At 39.3% G+C, this 12,921-nt stretch overlaps 1 protein-coding gene across 2 annotated transcripts in view; it reads right to left on the reverse strand.

Moving 5' to 3' along the window:
* The window catches only part of tmem8b (transmembrane protein 8B), a 280,766-nt gene that overhangs the window by 40,271 nt on the left and 227,574 nt on the right, over positions 1 to 12,921 (reverse strand). For both annotated transcript variants that reach the window (XM_049470533.1, XM_049470532.1), the window contains exon 7: positions 439 to 535. In XM_049470533.1, the coding sequence (XP_049326490.1) occupies positions 439 to 535 (97 nt within the window). The remainder of the gene's footprint in view (positions 1 to 438; positions 536 to 12,921) is intronic.

Genomic DNA, 12,921 nt, shown 5'->3' on the forward strand with positions numbered 1-12,921 from the left:
ATTCTATAGTTGTTTACTGTAGCATAAAATTGCTTTCAACTTTGCCTTCTTTCTCCATGGGCAGTCTTTTCACATGTCTGTGGACTATCTCACATCACTTTCCGATGCCATTGTTGGGAACGAGACCAGCTGAGATTCCATATTTTCTCTACACCAATGAAAACGACACTAAAGTGTTTCCATTTCCACCCTAAAAGCCCCCATGTGTTCCCATTCCCCTTTCATGTAATCTCGTCACTTTAAATTGGTCTTATTGAACGCTGCTATGAGAGCCTTTGGAAACAATTTCCCGAGCTTTACTGGCGCTTTACCAAGCGTTACAATACTGAGTCATCTCTCTGCTTTCTGCTTTTTTTTTATCTCTGTGAGATGTACAATAGGAGGCTATAGCATATGAGTCATACAGCACTGGTGGGCTAAATATTAAGCTTCACCTACCAGATTCACATTTGACGGAGGAGTTGTCCCGAAGAGCCATTGGCATCCCGTGGTTCAGGCAGCCGAAGACGGTCATGTTTTCCCCCTTCGCCGAAGACTATAGAAAAAGAATAACACAACAAGAATCTTTGAAATTCATACTTGAGAAGTGAATAAAACTTGCAATAAGACTTGAGGCTTGACACAAAACTGAGGACTTGATTCAGATTCATATGCCAGAGAGTCAGAATCTTTTTTCAAGTCGAAATTCTAAAATGAACCTCAGTGATTTAAGATTTCAAAGACTGAACTTGACTCAGACTGGCACCTAAGTGACTCAAGACTCAACTTGAGCTCGCACCAGAGACTCAAGACTTGACACTTAAAATCACATCTCAGAGAATTAATTCAGACTCAGATCTCCAGAGATTCAAGATGAAATATTTCAAGATGAAATACACCTACACCTTAGAGACAAGATTTGACTCAGACTCCCACCTTAGTGACTCAAGACTTGACTAAAAATGATATCTCAGAGCCTTGATTTGGACTTAGAACTCCAGAGATTTAAGATTCAAAATGCACTTACACATTAGAGGCAAGACTTGACTAGACTCCCATCATAGAGACTTGAGTGCACTAGACTTTCACTCATACCAAAGACTTAATACTTGACTTGAAATCACATCTCAGAACCCCAGAGATTCAGGATTTTAAATTGACCTTTACCTCAAATGTTGAATTTGACTTAGACTTGCACCATAGTGACTGAAGGCTCAACTTTTATTTACACCAAAGACTCAAAAAATGACCTAAAATCACATCTCAGAAACTTGATTTGGACTCAGAACCCAAGAGATTTAAAATTTAAGACTGACTTACACCTCAAATTCTGAAATTGACTCAGACATGCACCCTAGTGACTCAAGACTCAACTTGTACTCACACCAGAGACTCAAGACTTGACTTAGATTCACGTTTCAGAGCCTTTATTCAGAATCAGAACCCTAGTGATTCAAGATTCAAAATGGACTTACACCTTAGAGACAAGAATTGACTTAGACTCCCACCTTAGTGACTCAAAACTTGACTTTCTCTCACACCAGAGACTCAAGAATTGACTTGAAATCACACCTCAGAACCCTAGAGATTCAAGATTCGAAATGTACTCACACCTTAGAGACTGATCTTGTCTTAAAATCACATCTCAGAGAGTTGATTCAGACACATTCCAGATTCAGAACCCCACAGATTCAAGATTCAAACTTGATGGCAATACTTGACCAAGACTCATGCGTTCGTGACTCAAGACTCAAGATGCGAGACTCTTACCAAAGACTCACTACTTGACTTAAAATCACATTTCAGACCCCCAGAGATTTAAGATTTTAAACTGACCTGCACCTCATAGACTGGACTTGACTAAAGACGCAAGAATCTTAAGAATAAACCTAACTAACTAAAATCCAGAACACCAAAAACTGTCAGATTCAGATCCTAGAGATTCAAGACTTGGTTTGCACACTGTAAAAAAAACTGTGGTGGTTACCAGCTGTGGTTACCAGAGTTTTCCTGTTAAAATTACAGACGATAAGTAAATAACTCTACTGAAAAAAAATGTAAATTAATTTACAGTTATTGAAATCACTGCTAAATTACAATAATAATCTGTCAAGTTTACACAAATTAAATGTTAATTTTGCATAGCAGTGTTCTACATAAAAATACCCTTTCCTGTATTTTTTACCTCTAACAAATGTCTTTACCACTGTAAAAAAAATCTTGTCAAATTTACAGTGAAAAACTGGCAGCTGTGGTTGCCATTTTTTCACCGTAAAAAATACAGTGATCTTGTATATGGCTTCACGGTAAGGTATATTATCACTTGTAAAACAACAGTTTGAAAATGTACTAATAAAGAGGAGTTACTGTTAAAATAACGGTGAAAGTGTATATAGGCTCATGGTCTAGCTGTATAATTCACAATGTAACCCTGTTGCTTTTTAAGTGAAAAATGATCCATTCCACAGCATTTATTGTCCAATTTTATGGCAAATTTTTGTGGTTGTCCCATAACTTTGAGTCACGCTGTAAACAACATACAGTTTTAAACAGCATTATCTTTTTCAAAAGCACTTCATTAACTGAACTGCTCACTTACAGCACAGAGATGTGCTCGGAGAGTGAAATCACTTATATACACATAATGTAAAACCCAGGCAGGTGGATAAAACCGCTATGAAACTACATCATGGTGATGTCTCTGAACTAAACATCTAATTAACATAGCCACGCCCCATAGACAGCTGCGTTACATCCCATTCAGGCCCTGCTTTTCACAATGTAATATACTTTTTTCACAAGAATATACTGTAAACAAAACGGTTTATCAATATGAAATTTACTGTTGAAAAGAATTAAACTGTAATATCTTATACATTTGCAACTGTTTATTTTACTGTGAAATACTGGCAACATTTTCAAACTGTTGTTTTTACAAGTGATAATATACCTTACCGTGAAGCCATTTACAAGATCACTGTATTTTTTACGCTGAAAAAATGGCAACCACAGCTGCCAGTTTTTCACCGTAAATTTGACAAGATTTTTTTTTTACAGTGTATATTTCACATCTTAAAATGGTAAAAAATATAATTGACGGCATGTTTTTTATTTAAGGTTTGTACACCGTGAATAATACAGTAATGTGCTATTTTTAATATCACCATTTCAGCTTTTCACCATATATTTCACATGTTAAAACAATTAAAATTAACATTTTTCACAGTTTTTTAATCTATGGTAATTCAATGTTTATTCTACAACAATAAGCTTCTTCTTGCTTTACGGTTTATTTCTGTTGCCATTTCACAGTTTTTCACTGTAATTTTCACGGACATTTTTTACAGTGCATCAAAGGAACTCGACCAGGAATCAAAAGAAGCAACATGTGATTGTCTTTCATTTAGTGCAAGATATACAGATGTTTGAGAAAAGGAAAGAATTGTACATATAAAATTAATACAGTTTGGCAGAACGTATAGAAGTATATCTGCTTTTAGCATCAAGTAGAGTTCCTCTAAATGTCTCTTTCTCAGGTTGTTACATGAATTTCTCATTAGAATTCAGGAAACAGCTCCATATAGTTACTTTGGAATGGTGTGTGTGATAAAAAAGTGCTATAAGAATAAAGATAAATTGAAACGACAGCGACAGGAACCCAGCTGGAGTGGTAAACTCTCAGGTGTTAGGGCATAAAGCAGTAGGCCTATTGACAGAAGGTAACCGATTTGCTATTGTATGCTAGTTCACAGTAATTAAAGGCAGTGCAGGGCTATGCAGGGAATAGTACGGGTTACTGCAGCTGCCTGTTCCTGCACTGCCCTCTGAATGTCTGCAGCAATCTGAAAATAAAGCTGTTCACCCCCATATCTCCCTCACAGCACATGAATAATAGAAAGAGCTCACACAGAAGCGAATCCAGGACACAAAGCAAATTAGCCAGTCTAGCAGGAGAGACAGACCGAGAGAGAGAGAGAGAGAGAGAGAGAGAGAGAGCGAAAGAGTGCGTGGGTTGTTGAGAGAGACAGAGAGTGAGATACAGAAAGTGAGATAGAGCAAGATTGTCAGTGTTTCAGTGTGTTTCTGTAATTGAGAGCGTGAAATAGTTTGATCTGTGTGTGTGTGTATGTCTGATGGAGTGTAAGTGATAGAGAAAGACAGGAACAGAGTGTATGTGAGAGAAAGAGAGAGAGAGAGAGAGGAGAGAGGAGAAAGAGAGAGTATGAGACTGAAGAAAGGAGGAAAGAGTGTGAGTAAAGGAGAAAGAGAGTGTATGAGACTATGAAGGAAACAGAGTAAGGGAGAGAGGGATTGGATAGTAAAGAGAGAGAAAGAGAGAGAGAGAGAGAGAGAGAGAGAGAGAGAAAGAAAGAAAGTTTGAGATAAAGGTAAGAGTATGAAATTGAAGGAAAGAGAGAAAGCAAGAAAGAGAGATAGAGTGTATAAGTCAGTAAAGGAGAGAGTTGGAGATAGAGGGAAAGAGGGAGAGAGGCATGAGACTGAGGGAGAAAGACAGAGAGTATATGAGACAGTGAAAAAGAAAAAGAGAGGGCATGAGACAGGCAAGGGAAGAGAAAAAAGATAAAGAGGGCATTAGACAGTGAAGGAGAGAGAGAGACAGACATAGAGGGAGAGATTGTGAAGGAGAGAGGGAGAGTATGAGACAATGAAAGAGAGATACAGTAAGAGGGTTAGGATGACAAAAGAGAAAAAAAAGAGAAAATGAAGGAAAGAGTATAAAAGTGAAGGAAAGAGAGAGAACATGAGACAGTGATGGAGAGCAAGAGAAAGAGGAAGAAAGAGAGAGGGAGTGTATAAAACAGCAAGGGAGAGAGTATGAGATGAGAGAGAGAGACAGACAGACAGACAGAGAGTAAAGACAAGTATATAGGGCTGAAGGAGAAAAAGAGAGAGTGAATGAGACTAAAAAAGAAAGAGAGAGAGACTGCATGAGACTGAAGGAGAAAAAGAGAGAGTATGAGACTGAAGGAGAAAAAGAGAGAGTATGAGACTGAAGGAGAAAAAGAGAGAGTATGCGACTGAAGGTGAGAGAGTATGAGATTGAAGTAGATAAGTATGAGACTAATGAGAAAAAGAAAGAATGAGACTGAAGAAGAAAACAGAGAGAGAGTATGAGACTAAATGAGAAAAATGAAGAGAATGTGTATAAGTCTGACTGAGAACGAGAGAAAGAGTGTATGAGACTGAATGAGAAACAGAGAAAGAGTGTATGAGACTAAAGGAGCAAAAGAGAGTATGAGACCTAAGGGAAAAAAGAGAGAGAGTGTAAGCAGAAAGAGAGGGGGTGTGTATGAGACTAAAGAGAAAAAGAGAGAGTGTGAGACTGAAGGAGAAAGAGAGGGAGAGTATAGGGTTCAAGGGAAAAAGAGAGAAAGTGTGTTTAAGACTAAAGAAAATAACGAGAGAGTGTATGAGACTGAAGGAGAAAAAGAGAGTGAATGAGACTAAAGAAACAGAGAGTGTTTGAGAATGAATGAGAAAATGAGAGAGTGTAAGAGACTGAAGGAGAAACAGAAAGAGTGTATAAGACTAAAGGAGCAAAAGAGAGTATGAGAACTAAGGAAAAAAAGAGAGAGAGTATGAGACTAAAAGAAAAAAGAGTATATAAGAATGAAGGGGAAAAAGAAAAGTGTGAGACTAAAGGAGAAAGAGCGAGAGTGAATGAGACTAAGGGGAAAAAGTGAGAGAGTGTAAGAGGCTGAAGGAGAAGAAGAGAGTATGAGACTGATGGAAAAAAAAAGAGAGAGAGAGAGCGAGAGAGAGCGAGAGAGATAGGGAGCAGAAAACAGAAAGTGTCATGTCCTCTTTGGTTAATCAGAGCTGTTAGTCAGACGCTGGGGGCCGCTGAGCTCTCTGGGTAATGCAGTTTAATAATTAAGTGACTTATGTTGTTGCTGCTGCCTCATTAAAGCACAACAAGACATGATTGACCCCAAAGAAGCCACATCTGCCCAGTGGCCTCCAGAATCATCTGACTAGATTCAGAAGTATCAGCCTCAGGACTGGAATTACAAACCCGTCGTTATTCTTCATTCATAAACCACACACTGCAAACAGCACTGAAACATGGACAAATTAAATTCATATCATTTAGAGTGGTTGCAGATGAATGGATTTTATTGATTTGCAACCACTTGTAAAATTTAATTAATGTCAAATTGAAGTTTTATTAAGTTGGGAAATTAACAAATTAGCTTCAGCATAATGATAATGAAGTAACACTCACTTAGTGCCTTTCTAGACATCCAATAATGCTTTACAATCACATTCCACTCACAGTTATTTAACACTAATCCACACACAACGTGTGAAGCAGCAGCCAATTGTGCACGGCATACTCTTAACCAGAAATAACTGTCCACCTGCTTTCTATGTTTTTGGACTGTGGAAGGAAACCGGAACAAACTTGATCTTAAATTAAATATGAAATAATACGAAATTGTCAAACACATAAATACAGCCTAAGCTGAGTTCCTAGCTTGTGAGTATTGATGCTTAGAAAACATATTTTGCCAACAAATTCAAGGAATATAGCTTAAAAGACTTCTATTTGGCAATGCCAGCTGTCTTCAGAGTCTCTCACACACGTCATACATGACATAGATGGTGAAAAAACAACCCAAGAAGTTGAACCAGATGAACTGATGATGATGCAAAATGACAAAAAGGTGTGTTGTTTATGGCTGCATCAATTTGATATACAGTGAGACACTGTAAATAGTCCTAAAAGTGAACTCCTACTGCTGGACTGAAAAGTTCACACTGTAAAGAAGAATACACCTGTTCTAGATCTGCAGACTTTATAAATAGAAAAGAAATATAGAGGCCAGAGTAGTAAATAAATTGCAATAAAATATAAACACTTATTCTTAAGTTGGGTTTAGGTCAGGACACTTTTTAGTTTAAACATAATTCTGTATGTGTCCCTTAATTGTTTTTATGTCTTTACTAATAATCTACAATGTATATATAGATCTAAAAGTTCACCTAGTTCATGACGTGAATCCAAAATAGGGGGCACCCAACTTTTTTGCCTTTTTTTTTTTTGCTTTAGAGGGCACTTTAGCAGGGGCGGATTTTACCACCATGCAAACCACGCAATTGCTTGGGGCCCCAGGAATCAGGTTGCTTGTCAAAAGGTTGGCAAAAAAAAAAATCGAAACGCATTATTTCTTTAAGTTAAGCTAGGCAAGGTAGAATAAGTTAGCTTCGGCACAACCATGAAACGGTCTTATCCCAGCGGTGCCCAAAAAGGAAAGAAAATGAAGGAAGTCCAGCACAAAAAAAATTGACAAAGATCACCATTTTTTTTCTCAGCAGCAAGAAATGACGTCTGACCAGGATGAGGTGCCTGAGATAGCTAGGTTGTCAGAGTCAATATTGCATTTTGCTCTACAAAAGAATCCATTTGATCAGGACCCCTGAAAAAAAAAAACATTGCTTGGGGCCCCAGAACTTCCAAATCCACCCCTGCACTTTAGTGATGCATTTTTATGACGAGGCACCAGCTCGGGGGTGGTTGCCCTACCAATACCCCCCATGAGTATGCCAGTACTTTTTATTGTTTGGTACTTTAGGAGAGTAAAATCAAGTAACAGCAATATGTACGGTTTTCGTAAAAAAAACTTTGTTAATGTCTGTTTTTTTTTTTGCTCATTAAGAATGAATTTTTGAGCTACAACCACCAAAGCAACACCTTAGCAACAACCTAGTAACCACATAGCAACCACCACAGATACCATAGCAACACCTTAGCAAACACCTAGCAAACACCTTAGCAACTACCTAGCAACTACTGAGAAACAACATAGCAACCACCTTACAATAACCACAGATACCATAGGAACACCTTAGCAACCACCTAGCAACACTTTAGCAACCATCTAGCAACCTCTTAGCAACACCTTAGCAACCACTTAGAAACAACATAGCAACCACCTAGCAATCACCATGGATACAATAGCAACACCGTAGCAAGCACCTAGAAACCACTTAGCAACAGCAACACCAACACCATAGTAACCCCCACAGATACCACAGCAATACCTTAGCAACCACCATAGTGAATGTTTTGAGCAACACCTAACAGTTTTCTAGTTAATAATTATAAACCATGCACGTTGATACTTACAACAAAGCATATGTAAATTATGTCAAATATTTATGTTCATATGACAGTAAATATTGCACACAGATTTAGCCGCATGAACTCATAATGTTATTGTCACTGTCCTATGAAAAACACTTATCTCCATTTTTGTCGATTTTTATTTTACTAAATAAAATTACAAAAATTACAAATAAACTACATTCTTGATGAACGGACCAATAGAAACTCTTCAAAATGACCTGAAATAAACTATTTACACATTGACTTCCATTGAAAGTTTACAAGGTTTTTTCTCTCTCCTGTAAAGTTGCTGTTTCGGAGATAAATGTTTTTCATTGGACAGCGACGATATGTACTTTTTAAATGTCTTCAAAAGTAATTGACTGGTATACATACAAGTGCCTATACATAAATACACACACACACACACACACACACACACACACACACATGAAGCTTCCAGCAGAGGGGGAGCTAGTGCATCTGTATTAATCAGCATTACCCAGATTGGCGTTTGCTGTGTTCGCTGTTGCTTGGTATGCAGGGCGGACGGCTACACTGTCGATACTGTGCCAAGCACCTGTGTTCATCTGGCCCCGGACCAGACCCCAATCTGGGAAGTACACTTCCAAACAATGACTGATGGCTAGCAGAGCTGAGCTGAGGGCAGTGCCTTGGCTGTCATTCAAACCACTCTCAAAATTAACAAGCGGCGAAAAGTGTTCTGCCGTCGGAGTGACCACAGGATAGCGCACCAGTCAAGCAGTCAAGTGGGAAAACCGCATTCAAACCGCAAACGCAGCCGTTCAGCGCCCGAGACGGCTCCCGTGACCAGCCGCTGACCGGCGGCCAAGGTTACCCAGGCCGGGGAGCTGATGAGGAATCAACGAGCAATGTTAATTTTGCATAACCCACGTGACGTGGCTGGCACTGACACCGGCCAGCTTAGCTTTACTGTGCTGGAGCACAGATGCAGATGACTTTGCGTTTCAGCTCGTGAAATCTACAGCTTTTGTTCTGGGCACTGGTTCAACTTGGCTCCAGCCATTTCATTTATGAGATACGACTATAGACTGATTAAGAACTCTCTGGACGTACAACTTCAGGCCAGAAAAGTTCCCCTCTTCAGCCTTTTTTCAGCCTGTTTCAGCCTATTTCAGGGCTGCCCTATCTCACTAAACAAATAATCTGGAATGCATTCAGAGACTTTGAGGCAGATTCTCTAAAAGAGGCTGCAATTATAGATGCTCTGCAGACAGTTTGCGGTTCTTACAGGTTATCTTCTTTCCTTTGACAAAGTATTTTTAATGAATAACTTCCAACTTAGTTACTGTTTGAGAAATGTTGATTATTTTGGATTAAAAAAAATTGTCCTGCTGGCTAAGCGCTGCCACTATGATCAGAAGATCCCTGGTTCAAATCCCGATTATGCAGTTTGCCATTGGCTACAGGAGCTCTGAGAGAGCACAATTGGTCTTGCTCTCTCTTTGGGTGGGTAGATGGCGCTCTCTCCCCACATCACTCCAAAGGGTGATGTCCGCAGCATGAGGCATCTGTGAGCTGATCTGATGTATCAGAACCGAGTCGCTGCGCTTTCCTCCGAACTCACTGTGGTGCTACTCGGCAATAAGGCATCAGCAGTAGTTGGAAAAGAAGCGGTGGCTGTCTTCACATGTATGGGAGGAGGCATGTGCTAGTCTTCACCCTCCTGGAGTTGGGGCATCACTAGTGATAGGGGGAGTCCTAATGAGTGGGTTGGGTAATAGGGCGTGTAAATTGGGAAGAAAATGTAATAATTTGGACATAGAGTATAATGTATTTGAAGGCTTAAACAAGCCAAAACTTACAGTAAGCTTCTTCTACCAAAGCCATTTGATACTGCTGCTGCTGCTCCAAGCAGTTTACACACTGATGTGCAGTGTTCTATCTCATCAACTGATCCGAACCATAGAAACCATATACAGGTGGGAAAATACACTTTTATACTCAGCAAATTAAACTCTAGTTTCCACTATCTAATTTATCATGCAGTCTTTATTCCAGCACCGGACATGGGTTTTATCTCCCCTCAAACATACAAGTATATACAAGTATTTTAATACTAGACACCACTTATATAAATCCAATTGCATTTTACATTTCTTCTTACATACATTCATTCTTTTATTTGCATTTAAATATCCACTATAAAGACTTGCGTCTTACGAATAAAAGCTGTGATTAATCCCTGTTAATCACAGAATGTTAATATTAATATTAATCTGATATACAGCTCTGGAAAAAAAAATAAGAGACCACATAAAAATCATGACTTGCTTTGATTTTACCAAATTGAAAAACTCTTAAATATATAATCAAGAGGAAGAAGCATGATCACAAACCTTCAAACCAAGCTGAACTGCTTAGATTTTTGCACCAAAAGTAAAGGCATAAAGTTATCCAAAAGCAGTGTGTAAGACTGGTGGAGGAGAACATACCAAGATGGAGCATGAACACTGTGATTGAAAACCAGGGTTATTCCAGCAAATATTCATTTCTGAACTTGATTTAAAACTTGAATGAATGTGAACTTGTTTTCTTTGCATTATTTGGGGTCTGAAAGCATTTCTCATTTTCTGCAAATAAATGCTTTTAAATGACCATATTTGTATTTGGACTTTAGGAGAAATGTTGTCTGTAGTTTATAGAATAAAACAACAATGTTCATTTTACTCAAACATAAACCAATAAATAGCAAAATCAGAGAAACTGTGGTGGAAAGTGGTCTCTTAATTTTTTTACAGAGCTGTATTATTTAATTGATTGACACCACTAGTTAAAACAAGAATCTGGCTGCAGTTATCATGTGTTAAACGCCCTTGCTGTGGCTCAGTGTTGAAATCACATGCTCTCATTGCTCTTCACCTTGAAGGACATAATTACCGGGAGAGCACTGCCCTCTCGGGTCCTGCGGCAATCACCTAAGACTGGCTGGCAGGGCTGAATCAGGCTCGACCTCAAACTGTCTACAAGAGCCACTCAGAGCGCCCTGGGGGGAATGTTTTCGCCCCTGCCCCACGGACACACACACACACACACACTCCCTCTCTCGCACACTCTCGCACGTTGACTCACCTTCACACAGGGTGGGCTCTCTCTGTCACGCACACACACATACACACACACCCAGACACACACACACACAGGTCCTATTCTCTGGCCTTTGCTGCAGCTCATTAGCCCATCTCTCGCCTCTTGGCATTCTATCAAGCGCAAGTGTCTGTTTGAGGACAAACTCAGTAGCTAAGGGGACAGTGTATGTTTGTGTGGGATATTTGTATGTGTGTATGTGTGTGTGTGTGTGTGTGTGTGTGTGTGTGTGTGTGTGCGCCGGCCCTATCATATTTATATATTAGCACAGAGAAAGGAGGCCAGGCCACTTGGCTAAACACTCTGTTTACATTTCCACCAGTCCACAAAGTCAAAGAGAGGTTAAACCAACTCCACGCAATTCAATTTGATGGAGGAAAATCAACACAGAAATAAGACCGAACTCTTGCCCCCGCAAACGTAATGAGGCAACGAGGCCAACAAGCAAACTTGTCTTTCAGATTTGTTCTGCTCTGGTCAGAGTCGGGTCAGGACATTATACACCACACTGATAGAAGCTCCACTCTGTATGATCTTTGCTTCATAGGCTTTTAAAGCAATGCAGTCAAATTTGATATTAAAATTTTACTTTAATAGCCGTTAAAGGGGTCAAATTACATAAAAACCTAACCTAACCTAAATTTTAAATCTTTTTCTTTTTTAATTAAATGTATCCATACATTTAATCCATACAGCCTGTGTGGTCCTAATACAGGAGTTGGACAATGAAACTGAAACACCTGTTATTTTAGTGTGGGAGGTTTCACAGCTAAATTGGAGCAGCCTGGTGGCCAATCTTCATTAATTGCACATTGCACCAGTAAGAGCAGAGTGTGAAGGTTCAATTAGGTTCAATTCAAATATCTAAAAAAACAGGTATAATAAAATCTTGCTACCGTAATTTTACCCTGAAATGGTGATTTAGGCTTTCCAAATATAGTATATGAACTTCTTACTGGAAACATGCTCTAATATTGTGCTTCTTTTGTATTTTTACCTTTAAATATACACATAAGAGTAGCACGTTTTGACAGGGTAGCACAACTCGACAGAACACCTGATGACTCGTCTTGCCGTGTGGGCCTATCCATGTGGGCGTATCCGTGAGTTTTTTTATTTAAAGGAAGCAACAGGTGCAGTCAATCGTAAGTTTAAGATTTTTAATCAACCTCACTGTGATCTACAGTTCTATAAATCTGTTTTCAGCTTCTCCTCTGGGGTTTAAAGGCAGCTGTTCTGTGTGTGTTTGAAGTCGTAGCTCGGCTGAACTTTTTGTCGGAGGGTTGCGCTCATGCAGCGGCTCTCTCTATTGAAATGAATAGGATACGCTGTGCTGGTGGATGGGGAGAGGGTGCGTCTTTCTTGCGTGGGGCCAAAAAATATCGTTCTGCAGGCTGCGAGTTTGAGACCCCTGATTTAAAGTGCTCACTACAGAATACTGTCTTCATCCCCGGGTTGAGAAACCCTGTTCTAATCAATATTATGGTAAGAACGTCTCAACTTTAAACAACTTTAAGACATGAAGGTCAGTCAATCTGAAAAACTTTAAACATATCCTTAAGTTCGGTCACAAAAACCATCAAAAACATTATGATGGAACTGGCACTCATCAGGACTGGCCCAGGCAGAGAAGAGCAAGAGTTCCCTCTGTTACACAGGATTAGTTTATCACAATTACCAGC

The sequence above is a fragment of the Astyanax mexicanus genome, chromosome 22 (genome assembly GCF_023375975.1).
Source record: "Astyanax mexicanus isolate ESR-SI-001 chromosome 22, AstMex3_surface, whole genome shotgun sequence".
NCBI classification, from domain to species: domain Eukaryota; kingdom Metazoa; phylum Chordata; class Actinopteri; order Characiformes; family Acestrorhamphidae; genus Astyanax; species Astyanax mexicanus.